This window comes from Nycticebus coucang, chromosome 5 (assembly GCF_027406575.1).
Source record: "Nycticebus coucang isolate mNycCou1 chromosome 5, mNycCou1.pri, whole genome shotgun sequence".
NCBI lineage: Eukaryota > Metazoa > Chordata > Mammalia > Primates > Lorisidae > Nycticebus > Nycticebus coucang.
The window spans coordinates 139,633,383-139,648,324 of NC_069784.1; the positions used below are offsets into that span (position 1 = coordinate 139,633,383).

Genomic DNA, 14,942 nt, shown 5'->3' on the forward strand with positions numbered 1-14,942 from the left:
TAGAGACACCTTAAATGGTCTATAAAACCAGTGTAGGGTGCCCCATGATCACATTAATGTACACAGCTATGATTTAATAATTAAAAAAAAAGAAATCCTGAACACGAAACAGAACTTTATTTCCTCAGATGAGGAGCAGTGTGAGGCTGCGAGCACGCGTCTTGGAAGCGGCCGGCCCTCCGTGAGCCTCACCTTTCAGTGTCGCTTTCTTGAGGACTTTCATGGCGTAGAGCTGGCCGGCATCGGACCCCTTGATCTTCCTCACCAGGAACACCTTGGAAAGAGAAAGCAGAAATCTGCAAGGGCACGACTTCCAGCACATCGTCCTGACTGGACTTGACAAGGAGATAGACAAGGCAGTCCGGAAAAATCCCAAGGAAAGAAAGACACTGCAGGAGCCCTGCCCATCTTCCCAGCACCCGGGCTGCCAGGAAGGGCGTCATCTAACTCACCTCAACATCTGAAGAAGAACCATCATCTGTTTTGGAATCATCAACTTTCTATTTTGTATCAGAAGTAATACCTCCTCTTTTTGAAGACCAGTTATTTAGAAAAATGAACACTATTCAGAAATCTTAGGGGAGGCCGTGTGGCTTATGTTGAATGTCCCTCTGTGAATCCACGGAGACGCTGGAGCGAGGCTGCCAATCACCAGGACAGCTCCATCCGTCATCCAGGTAAACCAGTTTCTTTTATTTGAACTTTCTTCACCCAAATTTTAGCTGTGAGTAGCTTACATTTATAAATAGAGTCATGTGGCTATTGGACAATACTTTCTCAAATACTTTTTGATGTGTATTATACAGGAAAGCCAAAAAGAAAAGATAATTGAGAGAGGCTGAGTTTAAATTATGATAGTAATTTTTGAACAAAGTTAATTAAAAAAATAGAACCTGAAGTATCCTCTATGGTGCATATTGCAAGGGTACATGTTGGATCTATTAGTATAGAGTACAAATGTCTTAACACAATAATTAAGTAAACGAGATGAGGTCTATATTAACCAGTGAGATGAAAGCGTTCCTAATTCTATATGAAATCAGCACATTGTATCCCATAAATGCATTAATGTATACATGATCTATGTTTATGATTTAATTTAAAAAAAAAAAAAAGAAAAAAAACCCCTTTATATCCTGGAGGATAATTGGATAATTCTGTGTTCACAGCAAAGCAATAAAGTTAGCACAATTGGAAAAAAAATATAAAAATCTTCCATGAAAATGAACAAACATTATAGTACTCAATTTTCCTAAAAGCATTTCAACAAATGAAAAATCTGCCTAAAAGATGAAGACAGAGGAGCAAATTCCACTCTGTTGGGGCCTCCTCCAGTGTGATCCAGGGGCGATGCTGAGTTCCTCCTCCCTAGATGCCTCCCTTCCCAAGTTTGAAAAAGCCAGAAGGAGCAGCCACAGTAAGTGCCCTTTGGGGGCTTCCAGCTTGACATGAACTCTGTGTGGCCCCAGGCTGGTCATCGTTGGTGCCACTGCAGCCTCACACACCGAGTGTCTGCATGGGGGCTGCTCCCACCTGGCCACCATCAGAGGGGCACCCTCATTCTTGCCCACTGCAGAGACTCACCGCACAAGTGCCCTGAGCTGGTGCAGGTGAACTCATAGGACACCCTCAGGCATCTAGAGACTCGAATGGGAGAGGGACCAGGGAGACACCAAGTCCCAGCTCAGGGTCTGTGCACATTCCCATCAGGGCCCTCCCAGAGGGTCTCCTGCACCTGACCAGCTACGCCCCACCACTCCTGATTGCTGCCTCTCCTCACAGCCCCTCGCTTCGGGTGAGTAGTCTAGGTGACTAGTCTAGACAGGGTCCACAGAAAAGCACTCTGCCCCTATGCCAAGATGGAAAGGGGACACCAAAGTGGTGAGATGGAATCACAGCACCACTCTGCGCTACCAAGGCTGGTGGAAACAAGGGCGTCCCAGGGAAGCGTGGCAGCTAGCAACGGGTCTCCTTTTCTCTCAGGGTTGGGACTACATTGTCACTGAGAACTGACTCCTCTTTGGGAGACATGCGGAGTGCCTATGTGTGTGTGTCCCCACAGCTGGGCACATGAGCCTGTGTTGCAGACCTGGGGAGACAGCTTGGGGCGTCACCTCACTTGCACTGCCCTGCAGGACCCAGGCATGAGCCCTCCCATGGGACCTGGGTCCCAGCAGCTGTCCCCAACAGTCCTACTCTAGCCCTGGAAGTCCCCATGAACAGAAGGAGTCTTGTCTTGAGTTCTGTGGGTGTGTGGGTACACGTGACCACTCTGCAGGTGTGGGGGCAGGTCCCTTGGCATGCAGACAAGCTTCCTGATGGGCAGCAGACACAAGACAGCGGGGGCAGAGAGGAGATTTTTGCAGTGAGAGAACATTTGTGCTGAACTCTTGAGCTCTTTCCCTTTGGATCACGAGAAAGTCACACACAGTTTTAGTTTCCATCTGATGTAATTCCTGTCATTTCTCCAGCCCATCTGAGGTGCCCAGTGTATCCACACTGACTTGGGTGGCGGTGCTGTGCAGACTCGGCCGCTGGCTGGGAAGCACAGCCTGTCCTGTTCACTCTTCCCTGTGGGGACAGGAGGGAGGCACAGCCAGGCATCTGGGTGATGGACCAGGCAGGTGCACGTGTTAGAGTCAGGGTCAGGGTTAGCAGAGAGGCCACCCAGGCTAAGGAGCCTCCACTTCCCACTATGTGAGAGAGGAAAGTAGTCCTGGAAGGGACAGAAGGTGGGACACGGGGTCCCAGCTGCTGCTGCCACAGGAATGCTGCCTTCTGACCTGCTGCTGGTGGGGCAGTGATGCTGGTGAGGGCGGGGCATGCCCTATTGGCCTGCAGCCCTGGAGAGCTGGCACAGAGCATTCCAGCTGCCACCCCCTGCACAGGGCAAGCCGATGGGCTTGTGAGCACTGTGTGGGGGATGGCTACCTTGGACTCTGGCTCACACCTGTTAGGGACTCTGGCTGGGTCACAGGTCAGCTACCTGCTCCATCACTGTAAAGCTGATGTAGGAGCTCCCAAGATGAAGTATAATTGTCAGAAAGCAAATAAGGGCAATTAGGCCCGGATGTGGGAGAGCACTGAGGGAAAAGGGGGCCACGTGTACGGGGCACTTGTGTTGGGACAGCCCAGCCTCGGAGTGTCCAGAATTGTCCTTCTCTACCCCTCACCTGACTTGTGATGTGCGAAAGAAAGCTTGCATGACTTCAGAGAGCAGTGAGACCCCACGCCCCTTAGGTCTAACGGAAGACCACGTCCACCTGGGGCAGCCGCCAGTCAAGACTTACTTTGAATGACATCCCATTTTGCACAGATATTTACACAGGAGACTTTTCTTCATTGTATTTCAGACTCTAAAAATGAGATGATTGATGGCAATGGCTGATGTTTACACTTACATGTTTTTTTATTTTTTAAAGAGTTCTACTTTTACTTTTTAAAAGACTAGAAAAAAATCCCACTCTATCAACGTGCACCAGCCTCAGCGTGCCAGGTCCTGGTGACTGCAGCCTGGCAGAGACCCTCGGGTAACAATGGAGATGCAAAACTGAGGCTGGTGAGCGGGAGCACCTGCCCTGTCAGTGACAGGAATGTCTACCCCCGTGTCACCAAGCACCTCTCTGCCCCCTCTGCTGTCGTCCGTCTGTCAGCAGGAATCAGTTTTCATGTAGTGGAATAAGTTCCCAAACCACCCGACAACTTGAGCACAGGCAGTTACTGAGCTCTGACCCTGCCCGGCTTCCCCTCCAGGACCCTCACTCTGTTACTGAGCTCTGACCCTGCCCCGGCTTCCCCTCCTGGGCCCTCACTCTGTTACTGAGCTCTGACCCTGCCCGGCTTCCCCTCCTGGGCCCTCACTCTGTTACTGAGCTCTGACCCTGCCTGGCTTCTCCTCCTGGGCCCTCACTCTGTTACTGAGCTCTGACCCTGCCCCGGCTTCCCCTCCTGGGCCCTCACTCTGTTACTGAGCTCTGACCCTGCCCCGGCTTCCCCTCCTGGGCCCTCACTCTGTTACTGAGCTCTGACCCTGCCCGGCTTCCCCTCCTGGGCCCTCACTCTGTTACTGAGCTCTGACCCTGCCCGGCTTCCCCTCCTGGGCCCTCACTCTGTTACTGAGCTCTGACCCTGCCCGGCTTCCCCTCCTGGGCCCTCACTCTGTTACTGAGCTCTGACCCTGCCCCGGCTTCCCCTCCTGGGCCCTCACTCTGTTACTGAGCTCTGACCCTGCCCGGCTTCCCCTCCTGGGCCCTCACTCTGTTACTGAGCTCTGACCCTGCCCGGCTTCCCCTCCTGAGCCCTCACTCTGTTACTGAGCTCTGACCCTGCCCCGGCTTCTCCTCCTGAGCCCTCACTCTGTTACTGAGCTCTGACCCTGCCCCGGCTTCCCCTCCTGGGCCCTCACTCTGTTACTGAGCTCTGACCCTGCCCGGCTTCCCCTCCTGGGCCCTCACTCTGTTACTGAGCTCTGACCCTGCCCCGGCTTCCCCTCCTGGGCCCTCACTCTGTTACTGAGCTCTGACCCTGCCCGGCTTCCCCTCCTGGGCCCTCACTCTGTTACTGAGCTCTGACCCTGCCCCGGCTTCCCCTCCTGGGCCCTCACTCTGTTACTGAGCTCTGACCCTGCCCGGCTTCCCCTCCTGGGCCCTCACTCTGTTACTGAGCTCTGACCCTGCCCCGGCTTCCCCTCCTGGGCCCTCACTCTGTTACTGAGCTCTGACCCTGCCCGGCTTCCCCTCCTGGGCCCTCACTCTGTTACTGAGCTCTGACCCTGCCCGGCTTCCCCTCCTGGACCCTCACTCTGTTACTGAGCTCTGACCCTGCCCCGGCTTCCCCTCCTGGGCCCTCACTCTGTTACTGAGCTCTGACCCTGCCCCGGCTTCTCCTCCTGAGCCCTCACTCTGTTACTGAGCTCTGACCCTGTCCAGCTTCTCCTCCTGGACCCTCACTCTGTTACTGAGCTCTGACCCTGCCCCGGCTTCCCCTCCTGGGCCCTCACTCTGTTACTGAGCTCTGACCCTGCCTGGCTTCTCCTCCTGGACCCTCACTCTGTTACTGAGCTCTGACCCTGCCCGGCTTCCCCTCCTGGGCCCTCACTCTGTTACTGAGCTCTGACCCTGCCCCGGCTTCTCCTCCTGAGCCCTCACTCTGTTACTGAGCTCTGACCCTGCCCGGCTTCTCCTCCTGGACCCTCACTCTGTTACTGAGCTCTGACCCTGCCCGGCTTCTCCTCCTGGGCCCTCACTCTGTTACTGAGCTCTGACCCTGCCCGGCTTCCCCTCCTGGGCCCTTGCTTCATTTGTAGAAGTGCTGCTGCAGCAGCTTGGCTGCTTTGCAAAGATGCTCTCAATAGCCACAACCTGGAGACAGGTGCTGTCATTCTGAATTGCCCCAGATCGTCAAGGATCCCTGTGATCAGCAGAATCACTGCCTGATTCTCCCACTGAGTTTCTAGCTCCGTCTCAGCACTGGAACGTCACCATCAGTCTGCAATATTCCCCCAGGGCCTGAGCTACCCGCTTGGCATATACTTTCTGGGGACTGTACGGTGACAATCTCCCCAGAAAGGAAGACATTCAGAGACTCATTCTTGTAAAACCAACTACGTCACAGAAAAGCAAGGACAATTTTGGATTTTGGTTTGTCCCCTTCTGAGAATGTGGGAACCCTAAACCTACAGCCCAATCAGAATATATTTTTGAAAAGTTCCTGCAGCTTCCCTTAGCATCTGTCCACACAAGGGTGCTCAAGGAGCAAGTGTTGGATGGGATGAGGGTCATGGCCTCTGAACCCCCAGGGTGCCTTTGGTCTGCGCAGCTCATTCCACACGAGCGCCCTCCACTGCCTTCCACTGCTTTCCCAGGTCAGCTTTTAAATTGCCTTGCTCTCAGAGGATCAGGCTGTTTTGTGTATCCCTCTCTTGTCCCAAGCACTGCCTATGGCCCTGCTCTGCAGGTACATGAATGAGTAGATGTGATGGCTCTGCAGGTATTGGGGGTAGGCGTGACGGCTCTGCAGGTATCGGGGGTAGATGTGATGGCTCTGCAGGTATGGGGGTAGGCGTGATGGCTTTGCTTTACACGATGGGGTCAGACAACTGAGCACTCTAGCACGCAGACATCCATGGCTGTTGTACCTAAAGTGTCCCTGGGTAAAATGCCCCAGCCAGAGATGCACCCCTCTAGAGGGGAAGGCTCTTGTCACAGGAACAATGCCACCATGGCTGCCCAGATTGCAGTGACAAGGAGAGTGTTATTGAAGGCTGGCACGGCTGGACAGGATGGCAATCACTGACACGGGGCTTGGGGGCAGCTTGGATCAGAAGTAGGCACTGGCGCAGAGGTCTGGGCCGCAGAGTGCGCACTCCATTCATTTCCGCATCTCCAGGGAGTCAAGTCATTGAATGCATAAGAACAGAGCAGCTTGAGGACAGCTGACTGTGCCCTGTCCTGGGGAGGCTGGAATCCAGATCACACTGGACTTCACTGTCTGGAGCAGAGGCAAGAACGGACACCTGTGCACAGGAGCTTTCTGTGGGACACAAGCAGCCCGTGTCACCCTCTCTCCCCTTACAGGGAGCAGAGGAACACTGCTCTGGCATTTGTATTTAGAGATGAGAAATACAATAAAATGCGGTATTAGAACATACGGCTTCCCCCTCTGGTTGTCAGTTTTACTTTCATAAAAAACTTACAACACACAACCCTGTGTGGACAAAAACAACATGTGTTTGTGGCTCCCCAGTGCCTGGTATTGGCTGCAAATCTTTCCAGGGATCTCCTGAGTGAAGCTTTTAAGAACAACACCTTTTCCTTCCAGAAGACCCGTTCACATCAATCCACTGGGCAGACCTGAACTTCACCTCCGGCAGCCATGGTCCTGACCTGGCTGGTGGGGCACACAGCCGACTCTCACAGCCACCAGGTGCCCATCGCGCTGTCCATGTGGGTGACACCCACTGCCCGTCCTGCCACCTGTCCTGCTATCATTCCTCATCACCCCACCTCTCATTCCTCAAGCAATAATGATGTAAGTAAATAGAAAGTGAGAAGTGGTGGGAAGGTCGGGAAGGGAAGGACACTCCAAGAGGATTCTGCCAAACACTTTGTTTTACTCGTCATTTTTCAAAAACTGTTTATTTAAAAGGACAATTAAAATTCAAAACTTGAAATTTAAATGAGGGAATTAGAAACGTTTGCTTCTTTAATCTTTCATGCCCCAGTCCTGTGAGAAGGATGACTCTGAGAATAGTTTCTGTTTAAGCCACGAGGTAGACACTCTGGTCCCAGGTGCCCCCATGGAGTTCAACAAGGGCTTCCTGCCTCAGCTTCCAGGAGGCTCAGGTGCGTCAGCCTCGAGAGGGGTTAGGAGAGGCATCTGTCCTATAGCAAGACTAGTTGGGACGGGGCAGTCAGCTAAGCCCACAAAACCCTTCCTAGGCCTCACGGGAGTGAAGCTCCTCCCTCTGGGTGCAGATGGGCCAGCTCTGTGCTTGGGCAGGTGAATTTGCTCTCAGGAAACAGCATGTGGGCAATGCCCCTGAAAGGCAGAACAGGAGCCACCCTCACTTGTCTCTCTTCAAACCGTGGTGCTTAGAGAGAAAACCACCTGCCCTCATTCTCTCCAACACTGTGTGTTAATGACGTCCTGAGAGGCTGTGACATCTTGAGAAGCCTTAGTGTCCTGAGAGGCTGTGACATCCTGGGAGCCTATGACGTCCTGAGAAGCCCTGATGTCCTGAGAGGCTGTGACATCCTGAGAAGCTGTGACATCCTGAGAGCCTATGACGTCCTCAGAAGCCCTGGTGCCCTGAGAGGCTGTCATGTCCTGAGAGGCTGTGACATACTAAGAGGCTGTGACATCCTGAGAGCCTATGACGTCCTGAGAAGCCCTGATGCCCTGAGAGGCTGTCATGTCCTGAGAGGCTGTGACATCCTGAGAGCCTATGACGTCCTGAGAAGCCCTGATGTCCTGAGAGGCTGTCATGTCCTGAGAGTCTGTGACATCCTGAGAGGCTGTGACATCCTGAGAGCCTATGACGTCCTGAGAAGCCCTGATGCCCTGAGAGGCTGTCATGTCCTGAGAGGCTGTGACATCCTGAGAGCCTATGACGTCCTGAGAAGCCCTGATGTCCTGAGAGGCTGTCATGTCCTGAGAGTCTGTGACATCCTGAGAGGCTGTGACATCCTGAGAGCCTATGACGTCCTGAGAAGCCCTGATGCCCTGAGAGGCTGTGATGTCCTCAGAGGCTGTGACATCTTTATTTCCCTACTTGTGTAAACACCATATAAACCATATTGAACAGCCATTTTTTATGGACCCAAACCCATTAAAGAACTGGAAATTTCGGATGGTTTAATCTAATATATTTATACATATACCAGTATAAACACATGTTCTTTACCACATTACTGTGTGAGAAAGAAAACAAGAAAAAGAAAAAGATACCCTACATTCTGAGCACAACAGATGTGGGTTTTGTACAGGGCTCTATGGGAGATTATCCACGATGCTACATCCTAGTAATCCTGCATTTACATTCATAGGAGCCAGATTTGATCTCAGAACAAAGTCACGTGAAGAATGCAAGGATTTGGTGAATGTCCACGCACCACACAGAAAGAGCTATTAACTGTGGCCACCTGGTTTACTTCAGGCCCTGCGTTCTCGGAAGCATCTGGTGAGTCCTGGGTATTTCTGACAGCTAACATGAGGGCAGAGGAATTTGCACTGTGCTGGGACGAGTCGCACAGCAGCAGAGGGAAAGCTTTTCATCAATATCTCACTGTACAGGATGCTTGTTAAATGGGAGCCAACTAGTTCTCAATTCCTGAAAGAAATCACCTTTTATTGCTGCAATTTGAAGATGAAAAAAGAAAGGAAATAAGCAATCCCAGGGCACAAATGGCCTCAGGCTGCTGCTGGGTGCGATTCCTGCCTTATTTAACCCACAGAATAATTATATGACGTAGGTAATATTACCTGCATTTTGTGGATGGGGAAACTGAGGCTTCAAAGGGTAACAGCCTCTTGGCTCCAGAGTGACCCTGCGGGGCCCACCAGAGGGTGCTGCTCTGCCTTTCCCTGGTTTTCTCTCTTCTGTTTTTTGTTCTTTTGGAAAAATAGCCATGGGGGATGCTCTTCCAGAGTCACCCTGGCTCACTTTCCATAACTCCACTCACTGTGGTGAGAAACCAAAACCCTAGGTGAGGAGCAGCCAGAAGAGGGACAGATGTGTGTGTGACAGGTTCAGGGGTACGGCTGGTGCCCACTGGGCAGCCCCGTGGTAACTGGGCATGGTCACCTCGGGGCCTTGCTTTGCCATCCAGTCAGGCCCCACCCAGGATTCTTTTGTGTTTAGGAATGAAACACAGTTGGATCCCACCAGAGTGTAACTCACCTTCCCGTATGATCCCTGTCCTAAGACTTTCAGCAGTTCAAACTGGGAAGGGTCTGCCTTTTCAAATCCTTCCTTCACATGGTGGCTGATGTCAATCTCCTTGACGATGCCTTCTTCCTACAAAAGAGCAGTGACACGTGACAAACACAAAGCTAGGGTCCCTCTGATCTGTCACCGCAGTCACAATGAAGTGTGTAAGTCACAGGCGTGTGAGACTGTGTACCCCTCCATGTTATTGGCAGTGTGGACCTCGGGAGTGTGCACCCACCATGCGCCAGTGTGGACCTTGGTGGTGTGTGCCCACCATGCAGCAGTGTGGACCTCGGAGGTGTGTGTGTGTCCACCATGCGGCAGTGTGGACCTCGGGGGTGTGCGTCCACCATGCGGCAGTGTGGACCTCAGTGGTGTGCGCCCACCATGTAGCAGTTTGGACCTCGGGGGTGTGCGCCCACCATGCGGCAGTGTGGACCTCAGGGGTGTGCGTCCACCAGGTGGCAGTGTGAACCTCGGTGGTGTGCACCCACCATGTGTGGGGGTCTGTGAGATGCAGGTTCCCTTGTGGGGGGTCTGTGAGGTGCAGGTTCCCTTGTGGGGGGTCTGTGAGATGCAGGTTTCTTTGTGGGGGGTCTGTGAGGTGCAGGTTCCCTTGTGGGGGGTCTGTGAGACGCAGGCTCCCTTGTGGGGGGTCTGTGAGATGGAGGTTCCCTCGGGTGTGGTGGGGGGGTCTGTGAGGTGCAGGTTCCCTTGTGGGGGGTCTGTGAGATGCAGGTTTCTTTGTGGGGGGTCTGTGAGGTGCAGGTTCCCTTGTGGGGGGTCTGTGAGATGCAGGCTCCCTTGTGGGGCGTCTCTGAGACGCAGGTTCCCTTGTGGGCAGTCTGTGAGACGCAGGTTCCCTTGTGGGGGGTCTGTGAGATGCAGGTTCCCTTGTGCGGGGTCTGTGAGATGCAGGTTCCCTTGCGGGGGGTCTGTGAGATGCCCGTGGTTTATTCTCTTTCATTGTTCCCGACCGTCCCCGATGTTTCTGCCACAGCTATTCAAAGAACATGTCATTACATCTTACAGACTATATTTCAGAAGAAGCCTTCAGATAAGATTTTTTGCCTGACCAGAAGCTACATTCTTCCTTAGGAAAAGGAGTCCTTTAGTTAAAACATGAACAGAATACTATGAATTTCATCACATAGCTTTCTGCCCCCAAAGACATATCACTTGCAAAGGGACAGGCTGTCTGCCCAGGTGCTTGGAACTGGGAGTGGAGCTCAGAAAGCAGTGTTTCCCCCCACACTAGGCATTAAAGCCTGACGTTTCTTGAATTTGTCTCTGTCCTCTGAGATCCCCTTCCGACCTTCATACATCTGATGGTTCACACCTTTCCACAGTGCTGGCCCTGGGCAAGGGGCCAGTCAGCTCAGAAAGAGCAGCGTGCTCTGGGGACCACAGGCTTTTCATCCCTCCCTTCTTCTGTTTATTTAAAACCACCGTGAAAGGCCAGGCGCGGTGGCTCACACCTGTAATCCCAGCACTTTGGGAGGCCGAGGCAGGTGTATTGCCTGAACTCAAGAGTTTGAGACCAGCCTGAGCTAGAGTGAGGCCCCTTATCTAAAAAAAATAGCTGGGCATTGTGCCAGATGCCTGTAGTCCCAGATACTCTGGAGGCTGAGGCAAGAGGATCACGTGAACCCAGGAATGGAGACACCATGGCACTCTACTGAGGGTGACAAAGTGAGACTCTGTCTGAAAAAACAAACAAACAAAACAACCCATGAAGATTTTCTCCAGAGACTGAGGACACATAGCTAGAAGGGACTGAGGTGGGCTTCAATCAAGGTTTGGCTCATAAGCCACATATCTTCTCCTCCCATTTTAGTCACACAGCAAATACTTCCCAACGTAATCATCATAGCAATAACTTACATTACCATGTTTGAAAATTTCATTTGCTCAAAATAGTCACTAACAAATTTTATTAGTTTACCTCCACATAACAAATATGGACAACCCTAAAAGTAGGAAGGAGGCCCAGGCTGTGGACCCTGTCGGGGGCTGGAGGCCTTCACAGGTGCCTCTGACTTTTCCCTTCTGACAGGCAAAGCAACACTCTGGTCTACATACGGTTAAGGATCATTTGCTGCCGTCTGTGAAGACAGACAATGAATATAACAAAACAGAGGCTCCTCTGTCAGTTCACAGAGTTTGTAGGAGCTCAGAAGACAGAAAATTATAATTTCGCTGCTTTGTGATTACTTTGTAAATAAATAAGTAAAAATGTTGGAGGAAGAGCCAAGCAGTGGGCATTGTATTTACATCAAATTTGGGGGCAGAAATCACATTTCGAGACATTCCAGTGCTGTGGTTCAGGCTTTCTGGAATTGCAGGAGATTACGCAGCTTTGGTAGCAGAATCTGCTGACTCACAGGGAGCAAGAGTCACACAGGGGCCTGGGGGCTCTCTCTGTCCGCGCAACTGTGCTGTTTACAAGGACAGAGGCACTCAACCACGGGGCAGGTGAAGACTTCCCTCGCCGAAAACAAAGAAAGCCAAGAGTTGAAGTTCTAAAAATTCTCCAAGTCCCCATAGAAACAGACATCCTTTTTTCTCCTGTCATTGAAAAGAAGAAGAGAAGAAAGACACAGGAGGGTATTTTCACTTACGTTAGAATAAAGTGCACACCTTCTGTTAAGAGACCATGTTCCCGAATCCACCCATTAACACCCTCTACCTGCAGCTGCATGATGAAACGTGAGAGTCCCCAGAATCCCAACTTCCCTCCTAAAATAACGTCAGTCAGTGCAACCCCTGTGCTATGGAAAGGTAGTAATTCACTGATCACAGCCTTCTGTGGCCTCACTCCGGAGATGTGACCACATGAGTAGAAAGTCCAGTCCTGCACTGGGCACAGGCGCGGGCCGGGCAGAACAGTCTAAGTGGCCGGGAGGCAGCCACAGAGCAGGCCCGCAGTCTCCAGCACTGCTCCTCCCCGAAGGTCCTCTCTCAGCACTTCTGTGTGCTTTTGGAAGGATTTTAGACCCTTCTTTTCCTTGAGCGACCCTTTCTGAAGGACCCAAGGCCACAGCTGAGGTGAATGAGCTTACACCACCGGAGGGGCCCAGGCTGCTCCACGCTGCTGACCTGGGACCCACATCAGATCCACCTGCCCAGCGGAGCCAGCAGCGCCCTGGCCAGCATGCCCACTCCTTCCTCCAGGGAGCCCGCCAGGGGCTCCACCACCACGGGGACCCCAAGAGTGCCCCATCACCACTAATTGGCCTTTAAGCTGGGTACTTCTAAGAACATCCAGATGGGCATCCACCTTCTTCCCTGGTCCAGGGGACCCCACCTGCCTTTCATTGTTCACTTTCTTGAGCCTTAACATGTCAAATCGAAGGTTTAGACACAAATCTCTCATAATATATTGAGTTTCACACAGATTTTTGCTGTCAAAGTACATAGGGCAAACATACCCAAAGCACATACATAATTTCATCTCCTACAAGCAAGATAAGAAACACCAGTTCCCGGACGGCGCCTGTGGCTCAGCGAGTAGGGCGCCGGCCCCACATGCCGAGGGTGGCGGGTTCAAACCCAGCCCCGGTCAAACTGCAACAACAAAAAAAAATAGCCGGGCGTTGTGGCAGGCGCCTGTAGTCCCAGCTACTAGGGAGGCTGAGGCAAGAGAATCGCGGAAGCCCAGGAGTTAGAGGTTGCTGTGAGCCGTGTGACGCCACGGCACTCTACCCGAGGGCGGTACAGTGAGACTCTGTCTCTACAAAAAAAAAAAAAAAAAAAGAAACACCAGTTCCCTTCCTGGATAATATTGCAATACAGTTAATTTCTCCCTTAAAATCAATAAGGTCTTTAACAGCAAAGAATCTTAACTGTCAATGGCAGGAACAGGAATTAGAGGGGCACATTTTTAGATTCCACAGTTCTGCATTCATAGTGACATTTGAGCTTGAACTTGCCTGAGGACACTTGGCTCTTCACTTTCTGAAAAAATGAAAACACAACAAAAGGAAACTGGTCTGGAGCTGGAGGGAAGTCAGTGCTGACCGCAGGGTCGGGAAAGCTACAGGTGGATGCCGGGAAGGGTACGTGTCCCAAGCAACCATTTCCAGATCTGAATCATTTTGTGATTATTGCCCTAAAATGTGACTATAGTAAAAATATTCTTCATGTTTTATTTTGAAGTAAGTGCCTTTTCTTTTTCATGAGGTAGGTTATTTTACCTAAAACTCTGGATTTTAATGTGATTCCCTTAGGAAGACAAAGTCTGAGCCTAAATCTGCCACATACCTGGCACCAGACACTTGGTTTCTAGCACAGCTTCTGTGAATGGTATTTTTAAAAATAACTTGGGCGATTTGGGAGGAGAAGCTGGTACCATGATCAGGTGCTCACTCCACAAACCAAAGATGCCAAAAATTTTGTAATGAGAGAGAGAAAAACTAGAGATATAAATTGATTAAATGATGCTAAAATGTGATAAAATAGCCTGTGATGGTGAAGTTTAAAATTCCTGTTGCACTGCATTTAATGTCTGGCCAAGGCAGCAAGTCCTGCAGGCATCAGCTCCAGCGGTAGGAGGCTGCTCTGCCGGCCTTTCTCTGAGCAAAGTCACCTTCCCAGGTAATTTCCTCTGTTCTGAATCATTTGCTTTTCATGTCATTAAAAGCATGATATTTATGAAAAGTGCAAATGAAACGCTATGAAATATTACTGATAGTATTACAGGAAATAAAAATTAGGCAAGTGTTAGCTTTATTTCCAAAAACAGGGGAGAGGTCATTCTAGAAATCACTGAATCACATGTAGGATATAAATGCCCAGAAAAACAATAGAATAAATTACTGCACAGGTGGTCTACACGGCTAACTTTGTCCTACCTCTGAGACCGTCGGTGGATCAGGAGGCTTAGCAATGACAGGTGAGGAGATCCAGCCATGGGGACGGCTTTGGTGGAGTCTCCCTGAAGCTCAGAGGAGCGAGGCTGGGATCACACCCAGGCCTAATGAAGGACTCGTTTGTAACCTCCACCAGGGATGTGATGTCTCCACCAACCAACAATACCGTGTTCCAGAGGTTCGTAACTACCTAGCTGCCCACCTGCATCAGAACCACCCCAAAGAACCTATTAAAATGCAGAGTTCAGGCCCTGGGCCAGGACTGTTGGGCTGCAACCTCTGAATGGGTCTGGGCTCAGAGGTGGCTTCACTGACAACCTGCCATCGCCATCTCAGCAGGACTGCCCCTGCTCAGTGGGCAAAACTCACGGGCCGCTAAGTCCAGCAGTCAGAGCTCAGTCCTCCACAGCACTGCCTGGAAACCCGACTCCAGAACATCACACTGCCGAGTCCCTCCCCGCTTCTCACCCTCCTGCCTCCCTGGTCTTTCCTTCATCTCTGCGTGTCCACCCCTGGTCCCCGTCTCCATGGAATCACCCCGTGGGACCTCGTCCCGGCTCAGGGCTTTACGTTATCACGGAAACGCTGACACCCCTCACCTCTCAGTCTCCAGCTGTGACCTCTCCCAGAGGCTCACCCAG

The 14,942-nt window shown here is 51.6% G+C and overlaps 1 protein-coding gene across 5 annotated transcripts in view; it reads right to left on the reverse strand.

Annotated features, from left to right (window-relative positions):
- RPS6KA2 (ribosomal protein S6 kinase A2) overlaps positions 1–14,942 on the reverse strand; it is a 344,820-nt gene that overhangs the window by 70,836 nt on the left and 259,042 nt on the right. For all 5 annotated transcript variants that reach the window (XM_053592911.1, XM_053592909.1, XM_053592910.1 and 2 more), the window contains 2 exons: positions 9,401–9,517; positions 193–274 (listed from right to left, as the gene is read on the reverse strand). In XM_053592911.1, coding sequence (XP_053448886.1) covers positions 193–274; positions 9,401–9,517 — 199 coding nt within the window. The remainder of the gene's footprint in view (positions 1–192; positions 275–9,400; positions 9,518–14,942) is intronic.